This window comes from Podarcis melisellensis, assembly GCF_964234715.1.
Source record: "Podarcis melisellensis genome assembly, chromosome: 5".
Classification (NCBI taxonomy): Eukaryota; Metazoa; Chordata; class Lepidosauria; order Squamata; family Lacertidae; genus Podarcis; species Podarcis melisellensis.
The window spans coordinates 45,418,070-45,441,735 of NC_138537.1; the positions used below are offsets into that span (position 1 = coordinate 45,418,070).

General features: G+C 42.8%; 1 protein-coding gene across 1 annotated transcript; it reads right to left on the minus strand.

The window, feature by feature from the left end:
• Positions 1-3,384: 3,384 nt before the first annotated feature.
• On the minus strand, positions 3,385-23,444 carry ITPRIP (inositol 1,4,5-trisphosphate receptor interacting protein). Its single transcript, XM_081912116.1, has 2 exons — positions 23,185-23,444; positions 3,385-5,296 (listed from the first exon to the last, which is right to left on the minus strand). Exon 2 carries the CDS (start codon positions 5,281-5,283, stop codon positions 3,634-3,636), a length of 1,650 nt encoding a protein of 549 aa, XP_081768242.1. The 5' UTR covers positions 5,284-5,296; positions 23,185-23,444; the 3' UTR covers positions 3,385-3,633.
• Between the last annotated feature and the right edge of the window lie 222 nt (positions 23,445-23,666).

Sequence of the window (23,666 nt, forward strand, 5' to 3'; positions counted from 1 at the left end):
CTTATTCAGGTCACCTTGAGGATGAATGCATACATTACAGGCATACAATGGAGGCTGCTTGCCTTTTCTTTTTCTTTTTTAATGATGGAATGGAAATATCACTTAACTCTTCCTGAGGCACCCCCAAGCACCTTTCTGTCAGGTTGACAGCTGCCATTTGAAATGACTTTAAACTAGTCTTTGCAGGTGGCAGCTGTCCTGTGTATTCAGCGTCAAAATCCAGTGCAGGCCGTACTGGATTCCTGCAGAGAGAGTCTCCCATTTCTGCCATGAGTTCCTCCTTCAACGGCAACCTAGGCATGTTCCAGAACATTCACAAGACTGGACATCCAGAAAGAACAGCCTATTAACTGGTCTGAGTAGCATACTGCTATGTACTGCTTTGTCAGAAATGTTTGACTGCTTTCCATGAAGCTTACCAAGCAAGAATGCACTCAGTCGAAATCTTAGTATTACCCTTCCCCAAAATGTTTTCCTGCTCATGCAGAAGGTTTAGGAAGGTAAGTATAGTAAGTATACTTCAAATTGTTTTAACCAGTCTGGTTTGCTTGCTGAGTAAGACATTTTTAATACCTTGCGTTTTGTAGACTAAATGTAAATGTCTGTGTTTTTAAAGTCTTACTAAAGCATCAGTTTAATTAAACCCCTCACGAGTGCTTGATAACGACCTAGATAAGGATAGCAACTCTTGTGGAAACACATAACCCCAAAAAGTGTCATACTATAAACATTCAGATTTTGTGTTTCCTCAGAGAGCTTTGTTTCAAGACCAGCAAAACTGGAAATATTGCTGACTGAGAAAGAAGAGAGAGATTTTTCCACTTCAACCATGTAATTACTTAAAATAAAATAACTGAAGTCGCAATGGGTTGTTTAATAGGCCTATTAACTGGAGCCACTATTTTACAAGGAGTCAATTATATAGCACGTTGACAAGAATGGAAGAAACATTAAAAATTTAAAAGTGCAGAAGCTGCCTAGAAAAAGAACACTACAAGGAGGAAGGTATTGCAGTGAGGTGTCTGACACCTTTTTATGGCTTCCCTGGACTTGTCATTTTTCAAAACCCATTTTCCAGACCTTTACTCTTTTTTTTTTAAAAAAAGGTAGAGAGGTTTTAACTGTTTCTTCCATCTTCCGCTTAAGTTTTTTACATTACAGGTATATAAATGGTTTTTCTCAATCATTGATTTATGCCCTTATAGCGTGGGCCAAAAGGAGCACATTACACTTGGTTTGATATTTCAGCACTTCTGCTAGGGACTGGAGTTGCTCAGCTTTCACTGTCCCTAAAGTCGGTCAGATAACAAATAAGCATTTGCACAGTCAGTGAAATAACCAGTGGGCTGATTTAAAAAGAAGTGTGTGGGCAGGGCTTTTTTCCCCCAGCCAGAACTTGTGTTCATGGTAAGTTCTGTCACCTCTTTCTAGAAAAATAGCATTGTGTGAGCAAGCTCTTTCTGGTAGGATGTGTAACTAGTTTACCTGCTGAAATGCACTTTTTTGGCTTATTATTATTATCCCCAACTGCACTACATATTTAAAACAGTGCCATTCCAAAGAATCATGGGAACTGTAGTTTGTCAAGGTAGTTGAGAGTTGTTAGGAGGCCCCTATTCCCTCATAGAGCTACAATTCCCCGAGTGGTTTAATGATCTTCCCAGGATAATCTTGAGAATTGTAGCTCCATGAAAGGAACTGGCAGAAGACAAGAGTTTAATGAAAATACAGATGTCAGAAAGCTCTCTTTCCAGCTAGAAGCATAAATGTGCATAAGAACTGCATAAACATACTGGTACTATATGCACCTATGGTTCCTTCCACCCAGAGACCCGGTTGCAAAGGCATTGGCTGGTCTATTAACAAAGCACAAATGGCATGTTGTTTTCTGGAAGTGGGGCAGGGGCACAATTTGATCCCTATATTCTCCCTCCTAATAAGTAATTAAATAGAGATTGGTGGTGGCATGAACCATGTTCTCTGTGTGTCATTTGAGTGGACCTACACTGCTACATGGGCATGCAGGTAAGGAGTGCTTTATTATGTAAGATGAAAATTCTGCCTATCATCACGTTTGGTTCTTTTATGAACCTATGTGGTGGTTGTACTTCTGTTTATCCAGAAGTCAAGTTCTCCGTTCAGGAGACCATTCTTAAATCAAAAACAACAACCCCCCCCCGACCGCAGTACTGTTGGCATTTAACTATTAGAACACAGCGTGTTCCGTCTAAGAAGTAGCAGCGTAGCAATGCAGCCTGGGCACTAGAGAGCAGCAGCAGCAGTAAAGTCTTACTTCCAGGTGATAACTGCCACTTCCAAAGCCCTTTTCCAGAAAAAAACAAAACCTAGCACATGTTCAGAGTCTTGGCAGATACAAATGCAAGGTGGAAAGCAGCAAAGGAAGAGCCAATGGCTCATCTAATCCAGCACCCTGTTTTCTCAGTGGCCAATCAGATGCCTGCGGAAAACCCACAAGCAGGCCTAAGGCAAAGAGCGCTCTCGCCTCCTGTGGATCCCTGGTATTCAGAAGAATTGCTGTTTACAAATGTGGAGCCAGAGCCCAGCCACTATAACTAGTAGCACCTTTGCCTTTCAAAAGGATCCTTTTTTTAAAAAACCCATACCTGAATTTTTGTCCTTTCCCCCCACATTACACCAAACATATGGATACCAATCCAGGATGTCATCTTTGTAGAAGAACCTGAATTTCAGGAAATTTTAAAACATATGGTCATTCTTTCATTTTGTTGAGAACAGCAGTTTATTGCTGTGGTCTGCCTGTGACACTTAACATGTAAAAATAAACCAGAGTGTGTGCAACGCATCATAAACTCAGATCCCTGGCACCAAGGTAATGATCTGTTTAGGCCAGTGGTTAATCTAACAGTTCTGGAAAATATTCTTGCCAGTTAGGTCTGGTGCTATTGGAGAGAAATACAAAAAAGGAATTTTAGTGGTGTGTCAAGTCTTAAAAGTAATAGTAGCTGGAAATGTAGAAAAGGCATGCTCAAATACCCTGTATGATGCTTGCATCATTGGATAGCTTTTTGTGGGTATTCCCATTGGTTCATAGATATGCATATATTTCACTGGAGGTGGACAGAAATTCTAGATCCTCTCCAGGGGCTCAGGGTGTGAAAGTATGTAGTGGCTATAGTTGCAGGAAGCTCTACTAAACTGGTATTTCTGCAACCTATTCCTGCATTTGCTTAATAGTTTAGGACAAAATAAAAGAATTCCCTTCACAGTGGATGATTGATCATTTGAGAAGTACAGGGCTGACCATCTATCACCAATTTTCAAACTATGTTTTCTCTCCTACAAGGACTCCTTTTGCAGAGCTGTCACCATCTCCATCTTCACAGAAACAAACCACACAGACTCTACCAAATCCCAAGGTCTGTAATGTCGATATAGGAATAAATTAGATACCTCCTTTGCTTAAACTATTTACAACAAACTTTATACACAACAGTTTAAACATTAGAAGCTGCATAAATATCAGCCAACAACATTGGGAAGAAAATGAGAAAAGTATCTCCATTCTACCAATCTTTGGAGTTATGTGAGCATACAAAGCAGTTTGCTCCCAATGGGGGAGATCTGTCCACATTGTAATTCTCAGAGATTTGGCTACAGGGGTTCTTTATGTAGTGAGGTCACTCGTCCATTGGGAACATGCATGGCATATTCATTTATTAAAGCTGCTGTGTTCTTTAGCATCTCATGAAACGTGTCCATAGTCTTTCTGTAAGCGTCTCGTTGCAATACAAAGCGGCGGAAAAGGTTTAGAGGTTCTGCCTTTTGGAACTCTATGGGGATACCCAGTTCCTCTGGCAGGTGCCTGTTCCCAACGAAAAAGTGGTAAAGCCTCTTTTCCTGCAAGCTTTTCTCTAAAAATCTGAGCATGTCTTGCAGCCTGGCTCGCAGCTGCGTAGAAGCCCAGTCTGCACAAGGAAGCGTCTGTAGTAAATGTAGCATCACTGTTTTCAAGTGGTAGTTTGTAAGGCTGCTTGCGCCTGTTAGACTGCACTGCTTTCCATGAAGGAAGGACAGAATCTGGAGGCAGCTGAGGTGGCAGGAGTTGGCAGGCAGAGTTTTGGAAATAAACTGGATGTATCTCTTCTCATATACTGCAAACGTGAGAAGCCAGTGAATGCTGGAAGAGGGGCCCTCTGCCAGGCTATTGCATGGGAAATGGGAGATAAAATATACATCAGAATCAGCATATTGTACCACCGGGGTGAGGTTGAAAGTAATGGTCTTTCCAGATCGAAACTTGATTTTTAGAGCCCCAGGCGCATCCAGGAGATTGAAAGTGAGGTTGAACTCGTACTTGTGTGAAATTTTGTTCCATGCCTTAGTAAGTGCAAGCTGGAACCACGTCATAACCTGGTCAGAATCAAGGTATCGAGTGTCCTTGTAACAAAGGAGGTCCTCCATATGTTGGTTCTGCCTAGCTTGGTTCATTTTGCTGTGAAGAAGACACAGCAGGTCTTCCCCGAGTTTAGTCTTGTCGCAGATACATCCTGTTGAGTTCTCATCCGCCCGCGAGATCTTTATCATCCCATAACCCTGTTTGTCTGGGGATACGGTTTCTTCCGAACACCAGCTTTCTAACTGGAAACAATATGGCTCCGGAGGAGTAAAAGGGACAATGAAGTCACAAGCTAAGGGCTTGTGAGCTCTCCAGTTCTCATACATGCTCCCCACTCCTATGGATTCTTCCACTTCCATGTCTGCATCTCGGTTACACACACTTCTCAGGGCTTCCAGCAAGTCATCTGCAAAGCCTTCCACAAGCTCTCGGTTTCTGGCGATATCACCCGTCACAAGCTGGAGGCATTTTTCATAGAAGTTGGCCAATGTGGCATTGTCTGGCAGGACGACTCCCTTGAGCGCTTTCCCAAGGACACTAATTTCATCCTCCTCATTGGCATAATTCTGCCAAGTCCCTTCCTTGTAGTCCTGCCGCCAGAACTCAATCAGAAGGAAAACCACCATGGACAAAGCAGTCCAGAAATTCCAAGAGAGGGGATTGTGATTGTATTGCTCCTCTGTCTCTGCAGCCTTCACTGAAGGCTCTGTTAAGGTCTCCTGCATGGCAATCTCCTGCTCCAGTTTAAGCTGCTCCAGTCTCAGGTTCTCCTCCCGCTCTTTCATCTTCTGGATGACTTCCTGTGTGTTTTCAAGAACAGTGACATTTTCCTTTGGAAAGAGGAGCGGATGGTTGACGATAGCCGTGATAACCACCAGGCACACCCGGAAGATTCCTGCTGGCATGGCAAAAACTTTCCTGTGAGGAAGAGGTAGAGGAAACAGTCAGTTGTGTTTAGATCTGCACATGCACACAAGGAAATCAGATGAATTCTCGGCTTAGGAACACAAGAAATATCTGCGAACTTTCAGATACAGGGTTGTATTCAATGTGGTGATATCGCTAAGATTCCGTCTGTGCAAAGATTTCTTCCCTGCCCGCCCCTAACTCTGTACTGGGGTTTCCTCCAACCCTCTGGAGCAGATTTGGGGATGGTGGTGGTGGTGGAGGGAATCTCAATTGATGTGGCACTAATCCTTATTTATGTCACAATATTTATTTACTGCTTGATTGTAATAAAATCTCAAAGCACAAAACATTACTTGAATACTTCCCATAGAAAGTAGTTATATTTTCCTAAGAAGATATTGTTAAGGGTCAGTATACAGCAAGGCTGTGTTTTCAGGAGTATGTGGCAAAGAGAGAAATGAAATTGATTTCTTATTAGTGAAGGGTGGGTGTGTAACACATCTAATTACTTTATTATGAACACTTGTTTTGCCTGAATAATCTGTGTTCCCTTATGCACATGGCCTGTGGATCATGTCTCTAGAGCAGGCACCCCCAAACTCGGCCCTCCAGATATTTTTGGGACTACAATTCCCATCACCCCTGACCACTGGTCCTGTTAGCTAGGGATCGTGGGAGTTGTAGTCCCAAAACATCTGGAGGGCTGAGTTTGGGGATGCCTGCTCTAGAGTGCTGTGGTCCATAGGATGCTCTGTTCCTTGGTCAGACACTATCAGAAGCTGTCCCTGCAGCCAACATCATGGCGCCATAGTGATTCCTGGGATCCCATAAAAGCCCTCGCTACTGCCGTTGCAGGCTTCTATTTGAGAAAGAGTTCTGTTCATGGTGTAGCACATATCACGTCATCACTGTATGGCAATAGCACGGAGCCCATAGTGTGTGGGAGAGGGGATCTAAAGACCCAGCTCCACGGCAGGTATAGAAATTAGTCATGTGATGGAAGGAGTCACAGGTAAGTGGTGGCTGCCACATGCAGCCCACCCCAAATATACATCCTGCATAATGTGAACAGTGAGAGGAAGCAGATAATAATTCTGAATCCAAAAGGACTCCATTTAATATTTCCACAGTGCTGATGTGCACCCATCCTGTTCCCACAGCTGCCAGTAACCTATAATTATTCCCTTCAAGCCTGTAAATGAATGTGATTCAAAGATTTGCCCCTCTGCAGTAACCGAGCACACCAGCTTAACTAATAAGAACAATCCATGCCATGTCTACGCAGTAAGTCCTCCTGAATTCAATGTGGCCTACAGGTAAATGGGGTGAGGATCACAGCCTTTATCTTTTAGATGAAGTCTCTTTTGTTTTGCAAATTGATTTCCCATCTTGTTGTTGTTGTTGTTGTTGTTTAGTCGTGTCCTACTCTTTGTGACCCCATGGACCAGAGCACGCCAGGCACTCCTGTCTTCCACTGCCTCCCGCAGTTTCCCATCTAAGTGTCCTTATATGTTTAGCAGCCTGTGCACATCCCATAGAAAGTGAGACAAGGGTTTTGCACTTAAGGGAGACAGGTGCAAAAAATAATGAAGAATGTAGATGTAGATGCAAACACAGATAAAAACATGAGGAAAAATGTAATGAGAAAGGAGAGAGGATCAGGAAAGATTGTTGTTGCACTGTTGACATCACTGCAGGAACCCTTCTTCGCATACCCCTCTAAAGTGGTGTTTCTCAGCCTTGGGGCCCAAAATGTTGTTGGACTACAACTCCCATCATCCATGACCACTGGTCCTGCTAGCTATGGATGATGGGAGTTGTAGTCCAAAAACAGCTGGGGACCCAAGGTTGAGAAAGGCCTAAACCAGTCTTCCCCAACCTGGTGCTTATCCTACCTTATAAATCAATCAATATACAAGGAAATTTTTGCTACTTTAGCAATAAAGATCAGAATTCCCACAACAGAGCACACCACAATCATGAGAAAAGAGAACATGGATGCTGTCCAGAGATTTTTAAGAGGATGGGTGTGAGAAGCCAGGTAAGGAGCCCCTCTGTCCAGTGACACATTTTCATCACTAGGTAGCATCAACTGGCTTGGTTTCACTGCGGGGCTAAGGCATAGCCAACCCTTTGTAATTCTAAGACTGGATTTTTCACTACCTTACCAGCTGCCACCTTGCCCTCAATCCTGGCAGTTAGTTACCATAGCAACCAGATTGGGTATGGCCGTAAAGCAAGGCCTTTCTTTATTTACAAGTGAACCACATACATATGACAGAGGAGTAAAAACCTTCCCAACTATAGGCAACCGCTGAAGCACCACATTCAATTTTGTCAGTTGAAAACATATCTATCTCATTGACATCATCATCAACAACACTTCATTAATGGGGGCTTTTATAAAATTTAAACCGTTTGTCCATCTATTTAACATGGGAGTTGACCCTACTGTGGTTGAGTATGAATTAGATTGGTGGTAGTGGGGTGGTCGGCGGGACGCAGGTGGCGCTGTGGGTTAAAGCCTCAGCGCCTAGGACTTGCCGATCGAAAGGTCGGCGGTTCGAATCCCTGTGGCGGGGTGCGCTCCCGCTGCTCGGTCCCAGCGCCTGCCAACCTAGCAGTTCGAAAGCACCTCCGGGTGCAAGTAGATAAATAGGGACCGCTTACCAGCGGGAAGGTAAACGGCGTTTCCGTGTGCGGCTCTGGCTCGCCAGATGCAGCTTTGTCACGCTGGCCACGTGACCCGGAAGTGTCTCCGGACAGCGCTGGCCCCTGGCCTCTTAAGTGAGATGGGCGCACAACCCCAGAGTCTGTCAAGACTGGCCCGTACGGGCAGGGGTACCTTTACCTTTACCTTAGTGGGGTGGTCAAAAACTATTACTGGAAGATGGATCAATAGTTTATTGCTGTTTCTCCCCAAGATGCTGGAGTCCGTATAGGTGATGCAGTGTAATGCACTCCAGATTAAAAATAGGGTAGAGTGACCTTTTCAAAAGCAGAACCATCCATCTACTCTTACACGGCACAAGAGAATACACGAGATAAATGCTGCCCTTCCTATCTGTCTTGTCTACAGGCTGAGAAGAACAGTACTAGCTCAATCCCCATTGTAGCAACAATACAAGTGCTATCGGACAGACGGAAGAACAATAGATTACAACCATTTGAACACATAGGATCTTGACTTCTTTGTCAAAACTCACAATTAGCCAAACTGGATGTGCAAAGTAAGGGCAGGCGTAAGAGTCCCTTGGCTCAACCTCATCTTAGCAAACATTTTAGAGTTGCTCCAGTCTTGGTGAGTAGATAAGGACAGCGAACCATCTATCTTCTTGTTTCTTTGCTTTCAATGATAGTATTAAAAAGAACACCCCCTAGATCCATCACCAGAGCACAGATATATCAGCACAAATCCTGCAACTGATTTGAGAAGAGCAAAGTGAAATGGTATTATTTCTTCCTGTCTCACCCTTTCCTAGGTGACATCCTCACATCCTTGTTACAAGTGCAGCACAATTAATTAATTTTTATCAGGTTGGATCTGCAGCAGCAGACGTTCACATGACCGTCATTTGCACATTATTAGAAAATTGTCATTTTCTCCAGCACACCACTCTCCAAAGGGAAAGCTAAACCTCATCAAACACAGATGCTTTAAAAGCAAGAACACAACCACAAAAACCAGCCAGATTTTTTTATTAAGTGCTGCTGGTGGACAACACCCTGCACAGTGTGGAATTTAACCCACCACCCTTGATTGGTGATAGCCCTGGAGGGGGTAGATAAACCTGTTTCTGCAGTCCCTGACAGAGAAAAACCAGATTTACTAGCTACAAGACTGAATTCTGTTTGGTGAATCAAACTGCAAAGGTCTAGTCACTAGCGTATGACTTGGTGCCTATTGAAAAAGAAGTATTCAGGGCTCTGCCTCGAGGATCTTGCAGCTTTTGATAATAATGGGGAAGAGTGATGAGAGTGCAGGAAGGGTAACGAGAAATTGATCCGATGCAACTGCAGGTGTTTTAGACTTCATTATGGTGGTAGTGGGAATGAATTAAGGGGCCATGCTAAACTTTTCATGGAAGATGTGGGCTTTGAGGAGAGATCTGAAGGAAGGGCACCATGCAGATGGTCTGAGAGGAGGTTGCAAAAAGGCGGCTTGAAAAAGCAGGCAACTTTTGAGTGGCTCAAAGTCGGGTAGTGGCCCAGGGTTTTTATATGCCCCAAAGCCAAGCATTTAGGAACACTGGAAACACAAGGCGCTTCCTTCAGTTTCAAGAGAACGCTGTGCAAGTTCTATTACGTACAATGAAACTTCATGAAAGTACAACTTAAAGTCACTCCAAAAGAAGATACTGGGAGCACACTGAATCATTTGCCCAACCACATGCACAGTACAGCTATCTGAAAGGAAACATATGGAGATCTGCACAGATCCTCCTAATGTACCCCCAATTATTATTACAGTATAATTATAAGATTATTGTATAATCTTAGAAGGAGAATGGCTGTGACTGTCATGAAGGGACCCTGAACATCTGGATTTGCCACTACACTATGGGTGGAAGAGTTGGAAGGAGTGACAATCAGTGGGAAAGGGCTTATTGAGAGACAAGGGCAGAAAGATCAGGTGGGGGAAGCTGGCACAGGATCATGAAAATGAGGACAAACAGTTTGTGTGAATTCCAAGAGGGGCTTAGAAACCAGCATAGGGGTGTTGCAAGGGGTATATGGTGTGAGAAGCAAAGGGGTATTGAGCACATAGAACCAGGTCTGCCCCAATATATCTTGTTGCCTGAAGCCAGAAAAAAAAATCCTCCTCTGCTAAGACAAACACTTTAGAATGAGGGTAGCCAACCTGGTGCCCTCCAGTTGTTTTGGACTTCATCTCTAATCAGCCTCCAGTCAGCATAGCTAATGTCCATGGATGATGGGCGTTGTAGTCCAAAACATCTGGAGGACATCGGGTTAGCTACCTCCCCTTTCAAGTCTTGATGCACCATTCAAACACCAAATACCTTCCTTCATATATTTCCTCACTATACCCTGCTGCATAGCAGAAGCAGCCCTACAAAGAACATATTTCCTACAAGGAACAGCCAAGAGTATTAGGGCTGCTTTGTTTAGAAGAGGCAATGGGGGAGGACCATGAATGGTCTAAAAAAAAAGTGTTTGTTATCTTAAACTCTTAGGTAATACTTCAATTAGAAGGCATCCATATAAAATTAAATATATCCTATTTAACTAAAAAAAAAAGAGAGGAGGAAATACTTATTTTCCAAACCCAAATCCCACCGAGGTTGTTTAAAAATAAGCTACAAGGTGCCTTCATCCGTTTGCAAGAGATCTTCAGGAAGTGCCACAGAGTTCCTTTTTTGGCTCTGTATTTTTAGAGAACAGCTTGTATGTTTTGAGATTCAAATATAGCATGGCGGGTTGCCAGCGACGGGGCTTTGGTCTTGAAACACTAACTAAAGGCGCCTCTGACATGGAAGTGAGCAGGGAAGACGCTTGACAGCAACAAGATAACAGGCGGTGCTCATTAGGGGCATGCCCCAGTCCCTTACCTGATCAAATGGGCATGGCTTCTTCTACAGTCAACTGGAGGCCACAGTTCATAAACAAAAGGGTGATTTAAAATTGGTTCAGCAGGGCATAATACAGAGACAGAAGGGGGAGGGGGAAACCAACAAGCAGATTTTATATGAAGTATGTGTGCATCACATCTATTTCTATGTATAAATGCTACATGGAAAACAGGCAACACCACCAACACGCTCCTTTCAAAGCAAGGGTGTGCAATCTAGCAAGCCTTCTGGGAACCGGTGGGAAGAGATGCCACAAGCCAAGATCATAGCAAGACCCTGATGCCTGAAGGTTTTTCCTTAAGAGACCTGCCATTTTGGTGAGAAGCAAGCTATGCCGGCTGATCTTAGTGCTCTAGCAGCATTCACCTCGGGGCTGAAAGGTGTGGCCGCGTTTCTTGCGTATATGAGATTAGATGCATAACAACCATAATCCCGGCCCTGACAAACACACAAAGCTTTTATTAATATTTATACATGCTTTCCCACCCTACCTGTGCACACCAGTTGGTTAGCAACATCAGATGGAACAAGGGCGTCACCAACACCACTTTGCATGTCTACTTCAATGGGTAGTGTAGAGGGAAGAAAGAAAAAAGAGCAGAGCAGCTCTGACATAAACCCTTCAGGGGGTGTTTACCTGGCTTCTGTTACCGAGTGATTAAACTGCTTCACTTTCATTGTGTTGCCAATTATGAAAGAGGAAAATGCCTTCTGGACTTGTTTGAGCCCATAAAGATAGAAGCCAAGGTTCCCCAACTTCCCTTCTCCCAGATTTTCGTTACCCCCACAAAGTTTGTAAAAAAAATATTAAAATGTATTTTTATTAAAGATTTCTTGGTTTACAAAAGTATGTGCAATGTCTCTTTTTTCAAATTACATTTTCTACAGATCAGTTTCATTTGTTGAGACATTAGTGTTCCATTAGGAAGTAAAGGTGGAAAGAGGTGGAGGGGTGTGTGTGGCTAACCTGATCCAAAGCAACCACCCACCCCACCACAACCAATCACAAATGAACAACCACACCCCAGGCCAACACCCAACCTCTCTCAACACCAAAGCAACACAAGCGAATAGCAAAGAGAACCTGCACAAGCGACGCTGACACAAAACCCCACATGTACATTAAGTAAAATAGAAACATCGCCACCCAATCTCACCCACAAAGTTAGTGATGAACTCAATAGAGGCAACTCACTTTGGGAGGAGCAAGATTTGCAGGAAACTCAGACATAGGGATAAGCTCCTCGAAAGAGGTTCTAGACACTCTTCTGTTTAGCACCAAAAATGCTATTTCCTTCTGTGACATTTCAATGCAGCAGATTCTTGTAGGAATGTGGCTCTGGTTGGGATGCTAAACAGGGTGAACGTTTATTTAATTTTTATTTTATTTACGAGAAACTGCAGACACTTCTGATCTGTGGACACTTTGGAGGTGAGGAGAAGGAGGAGAAGGCTCATGCATGAAGCGTTAAATTATGGTTTAGCGTTACAAATGAATCAGGCCAATCTGTCCTGACAAACTGTAGCTCACACACATTTTAAAACCTCGTTAAAGGAATGGCTATACAAGGAGAGTAAAACTTCATATATAGGCAGTTGTTTCAATTACACCTGCTGTCTCTTCAAAGCTCTTGCTATAATAATGGATCATCTATGAATTCTAGTGATACCCGCTATCATGAGACAGCTTATGTGATATGATGAAAGTTTTAAAAGATTAGGACACTCCACCTTAGAAAGATGATCAGCAAGGAAGATTGTTACACATAAGAGAGTAAAGGGTGCAGAGGTTACAGCAAAGGAAAAACAATTTATATTTCTGTGGTCTCTAAGCATGCCTGCAACAATGGCATTCACTCTTGGTGGTGTTCAAATGCTGAGTTTAAAATTATTCAGCTAATGCCGTATGGTCTAATACAAGGTTTTACTTTAAAATCAAAGCAAAATGCCTGTGCGTACTGCTAAAGGTTGACTATTTAGCTGATTCTGCCTCGAAGAGGGATTTATGATAAGATTTTATCCTTGTATTAACTGATGACAGGGCAGGGGTGAAATGGGGAAGTCGTTTCATCACGGAAGCATAAACACTTGTGCTGAGAGAACAATCTCCTTAGAACGATATTGAATTCCACCCACATCTTTTTAAAAGTAGCAAATATTGCCTCAACATTTCCTTGTACTCTCCTTTGTGTTTCTAACATATCCTGATTCTTAGTTTCTCTGGCCATGTTTTCTAGGGACTCAGCTATAGAGTGGCAAATAAAATGGTTTAGGTGTGTTGTAAAGTGCAATATACAAATGTGACACTAGATGGAGATAGTGAGCTATGGTAAATTCAATATATTTTCCAAAACGTTTTTTAAAAAAAGCATTTTCACAGTGTTTTTGGTATTCCACCAAGACTGTAGGCTATCTAGGATTGCCACTGCCACAGCATACATAGTGTTCCATTGTCTTTAACAGCAGGCATTATGCAGAAATAAAGAAAAGGAAGCTTTTCGTATCACATTATCTCTATGGCCAGGAACATCTTTGCCAATTTCATTTCTGATGTCAGCAACGGTGCCAGCGGGATTTTCAAAAATTAACTTCTACGGAGTATCTGATCTCAGAAGAGTCCACCACAGGAAGGTCCATCCTGGTTGCTCAGGAGAAAGGAAAAGCAAAATATGGAGATTCCAAAGAGTAGAAAAGAAGACAGAAGCAGGAAAACTGCACTCAAGAGGAGCGGATAGCAACACCAGGGGTTCCTATCACCTGCTGTCTAAACAACTAATCAATCACAGTTCTGCCTTTATTTATTGGTTAAAAATACTAAAAGGCAGGAACAGCCAGACTGGCTCATCTCATAGAAATTTCTTAGAAGGGGAGCTGCACATTTGACTTCAAAAGGAGTCTGGGGATCCTGTTGGCTATGGGCCCAGTGCATCAGTACTTCCTCTACTAGCCTTTTGGGTGTCAGACTAGATCTGGGGATGAAGCAGAAGAAAAATGCGAAATGCCCATTTCTGCCTCCCACCATGAACACTCTTTCTGATGGGTCCTGTGCTACCTATGCCAAAAATTGCAATAATGAGGTGAGTGCCCTTCCCCATCAATGTGGCTTTTTAAGCTACCAATTAGGAATAGGTACACAGCAGATCGGACATCTCCAGATAGCTTTGTGGAGATTCAAAAGAAAACTTTCGTTTTGCCAAAATGCTGCCACTGATCACAAATACTAGGGACATCCAGCTTTTGCCAGAGCAGTCAGTCACATGGCCAGCACTGGCCACTCTTTCCAGCATACATGCTGTTATCTTTTAGAAAGGACCTCCCTTTCAATTATTACGGGTAAATAATTTTCATGGAAATCCTGACGTTTTTCCTGTGTGATGTTCAAAGTGGCTCCTCCTTTACCAGAGCACAAATGGAGACAGGGTCAAGTATTTGTTCTTTCAGAAAACAATAGGAGTGACATATTATTTAACAGCCTAAGGACATTTCCTGTACAAGGCAAACAGAAGCAGTGTAGTATTTCTGAAGCAAGGATGATCCACTTTTTCTCCTGAAAAAAATAGTTGAACAAAATTGCACAACCAAAGTTATTCTCGACCAGTTTTATCTGAAACCGAGCATCTTGTTCTAAATTGTCTTTAAAAGTATGCTGTACTGAAGATCTTAGCACCCAGCCAAATCTAATTCAGCACTTCTCGGTCGTGAGGTTTTACAAGGCACAACTACATGCGTCAAAAATGACATTCTGCTTTTTTCATTTATTGCTTGGGAACTGTGCTACAATATTATGAAAGTTCCTCTGGTTTCAACGAGAAGCTTAAAAGCAGCATCAGCAGCAGTTCATTTGATCACATTGCCTCATGACAATTGCTTTTGGGGACTCCCTAAAATAACAATGCCTATGAAAAGGGGCCATACGCAGTAACAATCCTAGTCAATATAAGCACTTCACATAGTTTTTGACATTTCTTCCTTCCATTGGCCAGATGTGTTCCTATCAGCAAGGGAACAATATGTAAGACTCTGGACCAGCAGATCCCACAAGATACAGCATTTTTAGGGTAGTATTTCAATAGGACTAAAAATCCCTATATGTCCAATAGGGAAACTGGGCTGGGTAGCTTCTGCACACAAACAATGTACTGGGTTATTATCGTAAAATTATTGCCAGGCTTTAAGTAATTTTTCTCCTGGTCAATAAGGCAAATACTTATATTCAAATCAGCTGCTTCTGGAACCAATCCAGTTGCTCTACTGAAATACTTGCCCAGTTACCTATTTGTCACACGAGTCATTCTTGCCACTTTTGTCATTTTTTGAAGGCAGAGAGGCAGTCCTACCCCATTCGTTTTATGGACTGAAACAAAGATAGGACTGAATGGGTACCCCTGTATGCCTGGATGTCCTGTTTCCAGCAGTAACTATGGTTTCCTTTATACAACCACTTGCCATTCTCCTATCTCCTACCAGCATTTATATCTATAGCTATATCCATCTATCTATCTATCTATCATCTATCATCATCATCTCCCAACTTTCTTTCTTTCATCATGGAACTCAAGGCTGGACAGGTGGGTTTCCAGGGCAATCCACCATCTAGGAATTGACCAGCCAGATCCAGACCTGATTTGCTTCAGCAAAGTAGCTGCATCATGTGCCCTTGGATCATTGCTTCAGCAAAGTAGCTGCATCATGTGCCCTTGGATCATGCCTTGGAACAGGAAGTTGTCAAAACAAAAGGAGGAAGTGGAGAAAACTTGGCAGAAAGCGGTGAGAATTCATGGTGACAAAATGCACTCCTGGACCAAAAGCTTCCCCACTTGGACACTTGCCAATTACTAAGAAAGGAACAAGAATTAGATCTAGGTATAAAAGTAAACAAGAGCTCAAATGTTTCCTCACCCCTCAGACAACTTAAGAGAAGTCTTGTTTGTACCACTAAGGATATGCAGTCATTTACAGGCTGCGTGGACAGAACATGGGCATTTACAGCAGCTTACAACATCTATCTCAAATCACAGATAAAAAGGGCTGAACATTCAGGCATCTCTGTTCAATAGCAGCTCCAAAGCCAGGGTTGCCATACGTCCAGACATACCCAGAATACTGTGGTCGAAGGCACCCAAAAAAACCCCTTGTGTGTCCAGATTTTCACTTTTTGAAACATGGTAACCCTAAAATGATCCCTTTCAATTTCTCAGACGATGAAAAAGATTTAACGCCAGGAATTCAATGGTTGATTAGGAATGTTAAGGAAAATCTCAGGGTGCAAAGATACTCAACAGCCCAGCTCAACTTGGAATTTTCCTTAACAGGAATAAACCATGCCCATAAGAAACTCTAAAGCTATAAAGTGTAATATTGTTTAAAGTGTGAAAAGACTAGCAGGCTGCATGACCATACCTTAATAACCTCATGTTTTCAACCATTTACAGCTGATTTGCTCAATTGTGTTGCTTCTAGTTTTATTTTACTTGGTCACTGGACAGTGTCAGAAGACACTGCTTTAAGCCTTTTAAAAGGTACTCCTTCTCTAGTTCGTTTGATTTACATCCAGGTAGAAGAATAAACTAAAGCTATAGATTTTGAAGGTAAGGAAAGTTACACCAGCAATGAGACAGAATGTTTAGAAATGCATCAGAATGTCACCAGATTTCCCTTTTTATGTCAAAACCCTTGAAGGGACCAAAAGCGTACTCCAGACACTGACCTCTACAATTTAAATTGTCATGGGTCTTGCCATAAATGAAAGACAGACGCCCACAAGTGACTGCAATGATGGGGAAGAGTTTGGGAAATAGTTCACGTGAAATCAACAGTTCACATCTGATGGACATTGGCTTTGCCTTTCCTGTTTGTAAGAGATGAAGAAAGTGAAAGCCCCTTAGGAACAATGAATTTGCCAGTAGTAAAGATGCTAAAATAAAACATGTACAGTGGTACCTCTGGTTAAGTACTTAATTCATTCCAGAGGTCCATTCTTAACCTGAAACTGTTCTTAACCTGAAGCACCACTTTAGCTAATGGGGCCTCCTACTGCTGCCGCGCTGCCAGAGCACGATTTCTGTTCTCATCCTGAAGCAAAGTTCTTAACCCGAGGTACTATTTCTGGGTTAGCAGAGTCTGTAACCTGAAGTGTATGTAACCTGAAGCGTATGTAACCCAAGGTACCACTGTACTGTTCACACCACATGCAGTTTCCAGAAGGAGAGCTGAGTTTCTGCATCACATACATTTAAACAGAAGCAGAGAATAAAGAGTACAAGAATAGACAGGTGTGGTGACTCACCAAAGCATTTCACCCACTTTCATCGCAAAGTGAAGAATGCCAATATAACTTTCTTGCTTTCTTTCTATAAAGATTTATATACTGCTGCATCATGAAAATATATCACAGCAGTCCACAATATAAAAACATAAAACCAAACAATTCCCTAATAAAAAGTTTAAAAGAAGTAAGAAATTATGGGAGCTGCAGTGCAACAACTGAAGAGTCATTGTGCAGAGGTGCACCTTGGATACTCCGATATTACCAGAAACTTTAGATCTGTCTATAATTTAAATTTAGTTAAATATCACTCACCCTCTTCCTTCTAGAAGCAGCAGAAAATATTAGAAGGGCCATGCCATGTGTCTCCATGGCAGATCCACCAAATACAAGGCAATTGGCCAACACATTACTCATCTGGGACACATCTGTGGTGAGCAAAAATGGTTGCTTGGTTTGTAACCAGGAGGCAACAAGGAATTGCTTTGTAGAATAGCCAAATGGAAGTCTTCTTCTCCCATTAGAAGGCTAATTTGCAGCACCATGGAAATGATGCATCATGACTCTAAGTCCTCACAGTGACACAGACTCTCGCCATGTCTATACCTTCTGTTTAGAAATGATAATACTGTTCCAGATGTCAAAAAGCAGAGTTGGGCAGTTTTCCATTTAAGAACAGGGTGGATAAAAACCATTGACTTTTTAAAAAATAAAAATAAATAAAATTGGATTTTTAAAAAAAATTAAATTGGATTTTTTAAAATTTAAATTGGATTTTAAAAATAAAATGCTTTTGAAGGAAAAATCTTTCTAAATATAGTTTTCTATTTAAGTTGCATTACAGTCCAAAGGCTATTCCTCAGGAAATAAGGATTTGTTTTAAGTTTTTCATGTGTGCTAAAACAGTCTATTTTTTTTTTAAAAAAAAACAACCGTTTAACCACATCAGTTTACAAACATGGATACATATGCTATGATCTTATTGTTTTAGTTAAATAAATTGTTTAAATTGTTATTAAGGAAATGATTATTTTTCTCCTTCCAAAAAAGTACAGCAGAAAAGTTGTCCAAATATAAACAGTTAACTTATTAAACCTCACAATAATTTCATAATTATCTGTCTATGTATTTCTAATAGTATAAACAAATCAATAATTTTTTATATAACTGTACGACTACTCTGACTTTTAGAAGACATCTGAAGGCAGCCCTCTTTAGGGAAGCTTTTTAATGTTTAATAGACTATTTTATTTTAATATTCTGTTGGAAGCTGCCCAGAGTGGCTTGGGAAACCCAGCCAGATGGGTGGGATATAATTAATAAATTATTATTATTATTATTATTATTATTATTATTATTATTATTATTATTATCATTATTCAAAAGAAGAAGAGAAGAGTTTGCATTTGATATCCCGCCTTTCACTCCCTTTAAGGAGTCTCAAAGTGGCTAACATTCTCCTTTCCCTTCCTCCCCCACAACAAACACTCTGTGAGGTGAGCGGGGCTGAGAGACTTCAAAGAAGTGTGACTGGCCCAAGGTCACCCAGCAGCTGCATGTGGAGGAGCGGAGACGCGAACCCGGTTCCCCAGATTACGAGTCTACCGCTCTTAACCACTACACCACACTGGCTCTCAGGTGGTTCATCCCATCCACCTGTCAAAATCCTTTGTGGGGTTCCCAAGTGCCAGGCACTGCTGAACCCACCTTAAGCTCCCAATTAGTCCGGCCCTTATCTGCCCCAGATCTGACATAGCGTAAAGTGTGAGGAGGATGAATGTGGCTCTCCCAAAACAGCCTCATGGGCCAAGTTTAGCCTGTGAGCCGGAGGCTCCACACCCCTCCTTTAAGGGCACTTCCTATATCAAATTTAGAGGTCAGCCCCGAGCAAGAGGTGGAGCTAGAAGCCAGAGGAAGTAGCCAAAGGAAAGAAGCCCTGTTGTACACAGTTATTTAATAAAACTTCTTGCTTGGTACATTTGAGCTCCTCTTTACTGAACAGAGAACATCCAGGAAGCTGAACTGCAACCTTTCACTGATTAATGGGTTTGATTATTTAATAGGTTGCATTATTTGATGAAGGAGTGTTCCCAATTAATTGGGCGAAACATTTAAAAAATCTCCCCGTGTTGCTTCGTTGTAGTACAACGCTTGGTAAAAATTGCAGAGGGCAGGAAGGAGGCTTTCCCCTTTTACTCCCACACAGTATCAGATACCCACTTCTAAAATGCTGCCTCCTGTGATACATGCATACCTCATTTAAAAACAAAGAAAGCACTCCTTTTCCTCAATACTATCGTTTTAGTCACGTGCTAACTTGTGCAGATTTAATACATTTAATCAACAAATTCAATCAATGAAGATGTCTTTGATTAGGGTGAAAGCCCTAGCAGGAAGTAATGTTATCTTACCCCTTTCATGAGGGTAGACATCTTGACAGCCAAACACTTCACATGATTAGAGCATCTGGCAGGCCTAAGGCTATTTTTGCCATCCAGATGCCCTCCAGCTGTTTTGAAGTACAGTTCCTGCCAACCACAACCAATACATGCAGTAGGTGGCAGGAATGAACAAAGCTATGTAATCATGTTCAAACCAGGTTTGCCTGCAACCATTTTCTGCCTTTTGCATGAGCTGTTACCTGTCCTACTACTGAAGATGGAAAAGTTTTGGTTGTTTGTCCTGACAAGGTGCAGATTCTGCCAACTGTGTCTATTAAATGGTTTGGGGAGACTGGTCCAAATACCACTGTTTCTGCAGAATCTGAACTTTAGGTTGCTGATCTTTATCCTCAGGAATATAGTGATTCTCAATGAAGAAAAGGTTTTGCTGAAAGTTGTTAGGAGGCCCCTATTCACCTTACAGAGCTACAATTCTCTTTAACAGTCAATCCTGTTTCCTAGGGAACTCTGGACATTGTAGCTCTTTGAGGAGAATTGGTGTTTCCTAACAACTCTCAGCACCCATAACACACTACAGTTCCCAGAATTCCAGGGGGCATGGGGCAGCCATGACTATTTAAAGTGGCATACTGTAATACAGTGGTACCTCAGGTTATGAACTTAATTTGTTCCAGAGGTTCGTTCTTAACCTGAAACTGTTCTTAACCTGAGGTGCGCTTTCGCTAATGGGACCTCCCGCTACCGCTGTGCCACTGCCGCACAATTTCCGTTCTCATCCTGGGTCAATGTTCACAACCTGAGGTAACTACTTCTGGGTTAGCGGAGTTTGTAACCTGAAGCGTTTGTAACCTGAGGTACCACTGTATTGCTTTTAATGTATATTGCAGAAGGGGCCTAGATGAGCCATCGCTAAATGTATACAAATGTTTACATAAACTTGCAAAACAGCAGCAATCCACAACTCAAAATATTTTCTCCAAAACTGTCCATAGTGCTGAAGAAGTTGGTTCAAACTGCACTAGACTACTGCCAATTGGACTGCAACATGTGCCTCAGAAAGGTGTCACACGGTTGACAGAAGTAGAAATGGTTAAAGGTAAAGGTACCCCTGCCCGTACGGGCCAGTCATGTCCGACTCTAGGGTCGTGCGCCCATCTCACTTAAGAGGCTGGGGGCCAGTGCGGTACCTATTTATCTACTTGCACTTAGGGGTGCTTTCAAACTGCTAGGTGGGCAGGAGCTGGGACCGAAGACGGGAGCGCACCCCGCCGCGGGGATTCGAACCGCCGACCATGCGATCGGCAAGTCCTAGGCACTGAGGTTTTACCCACAGCGCCACCTGCATGGTTAACATGCATATTATTCAAAGTTTACACCAGTTCCACTAAGTTAATGTTGTGCAAGGTTCCAAATATGTAGTTCTTTTCCTCATGTATCTGTTTTGTTTGTTGCACATTGCTCCATTCTTTCCCATTTGCCTCACATCCTGCACATTTAGCACATTCTCTGCTAAAAAAAATGTGGGCCAGGGCTTTTGCTTATACAGCTGAGCTGGCACCTACTGCTTCTGGCAGCACGTGGGCCAGGCATCCTCAATCACAGCTGCATCCCTGCCCATGCCACACCCAAATTGTGCCAGCTCCCAACCTAGAACTGGAATGTCTACCTTTCAGGAGCACTCCGCTATTAAAAACCTAAATGGAAACTATGCAGCTGGGCATAAATTTTGTGACACAGTTACAGGCAAACATTTTGTTGCACGTATATAATAGAGCCACAGGCACACACCGCATCTTTTCTCAGAGTTGTGTCAGATATATTTTTCAGTTCAGCAGTGAGTGGGTCAAGCCAAATATGCAAAATATAGTGTCATATTTCATTGAGCCCCTTCTTTGGTTATCCTAGTGGCTGGTTTCCTCTAATTTCTGCTGCTAATGTTTCTATCAGGTGCTTCCACCAATAATCATAATGCTTTTGCAAGCTCTGCTGGCCAGTGGAAGAACTATGCTGAAAATTTTATTTCCAGCATCCTTCCCCCCCACCAGTGGCCAAGCAGATAATTTTGGGAAGCCCACAAGAACGGCCTAAATGCAACAGCACTCTCGCATTGTTGCTCCCTGGCAACTGGCATTGCATGGTAAGCTGCCTCTGATCGCAGAGGCCACCCGTTACTAGTAGCTATTGAGACTTCATACTCCAGTCCCCTTCTAGTCAGAAGTAGCAATGTATTATCCAAAGCAGTAGAATTAAATGAGTCTGGTAGCCCATCCCTATGCATATTTACTCAGAAACAAGTGCTACTGAGCCCAGTGCTGCTCACTTCCAAATAAGTGTATGCAGGATTGCTGCCCAAGTCCTCCCCAGGGAGGCTTACCTGCTGCTTTTTAAAACCTTTTTCAGCACCAGGTGAAAACCATTCAATTCTCATAGGCTCTGTTACATCTGCACACTCTTAATCCTCCAAATTGTAGATCTACTGTGCTCTCTTAGTAACACAGTGCATCTTATTATACTTTTTTTTCTTGATGCCACTGACATGTTTATGCTACCTGTTATTGTTTTATTGATTGTAATTGCATTGTAATGGTTTATTGTCATAAGTCAGCCAGAGGCCAGTTCTATTGGGCAGCATATAAATACTGTAAATAAATTAGTTCCAAGCATTAGGTCCTTATAGTACCTACCTGATGAGAAGCTAGATTGGATATGAACAGTCCATACTGCAGGTTTGATGGACAGAACAAAGTCAGTGTTATTTAACTAACACATCCTTTATTCTTTGTCCCGCGTTATCTGAAGAATATTGTATCATTTAGGATCTGATGGCAGCCCTTACTTTCTGAATAAGCAAATCAAAGGCTGCATGACCGGGAAGCCAAGAAACTTAACAAGTCAATGACATGTTCAAGGCCTTGATCCTAAGCACACCCATGGGTGTAGCTGCCCCCCCTCAATAAAACTCCATAAAAATCCATAGCAAACCAGGGGGAGATCTTTTGTTAGGGGGGGCAGAATCACAAACAAAAATCCTGGCTATGTCCATGAGCACATCTCTTTAATATTAAGTGAAGCGGAAGTCAGTAGGGCTTACTTTTAAACAAATGCATTTAGTACAACCCAGGCGTGTGTGCAAAAAAGAAAGAAAGAAAGGATGCGCAGCCAGCTACAAAAACGAAGTTATTTTCGTGGGGGAAGTGCAGGGTTTGGGACAGAGACTATGTCTTTAAATGGTGCTTTTTCTCCCCTGCCCTGCTTGATGCGCCTCTTCCGCTCTCATTTCTCAAGCAACTAAGAAAGATGTTGCCCTGTTCACTACAAGCCCAACTTCCTCTTGTTAAGGCCACATCGCGCATACCTCTCGCAGACCCTCGGAGCAGCAGCTCCGCCTTGCTCGCCCTTCCTCACGAGGAGGCGACCTCCGGGGGCTGCGCGCAGCAGAAGGGGAGGGCGGAAGCGGGCAAGGCGAGGGGGCAAGACTCGCATCCCCCGGTCGGCGAAGATGGAGGTGCCTCCTCGACAAGCAACACGGGCTCAAACCTGGAACCGCGTTTTCAGACACAAAGACACGGGCGCACACACCAAAGCAATATATTGCATGGCCACCTTTTGGTGGCAGAATGTGCTAAACTTCATACTTACAGCGTCCTGCAAACTTCTTATACGACCCTAAACGGTTAACACGGATCTCTTTGCCCGCGTCCTTTCCTACGCCGGACTTTTTCACGCGGCTTTCATGCCGGATAAGTTTAGGCGGACAAAGGGCTCAGTCGGAGCTCCTTCCCGTTTCTCTCGGCATCCTCCACGCTCGTTCCTACGAAGCTGGCATTACTACGACGATCACTTTCTAACTTACTCATTTCCTGGCGGCCGCTGTTTTTCGTTCTGACAACCCCCGCCCCCCCCTTCCCACGCGCACAACTTTTGGTCGAGTCCCGGGACGCCCTTAAGGTGGAAAGCAAGAGAAGACTTTTAAAAAAATAAAATCAGCGCTCTCAGCCTTTGGCGATCACAGCAGAAACTCGCGGAGGGATGAAGAAATCGCGGACGCCCTTAAATTCTGCTTGTTGTGCAAGACGCGAGGAAAGGGGAAAAGCAACGACGCAACAACTTTCCGGAGTTTG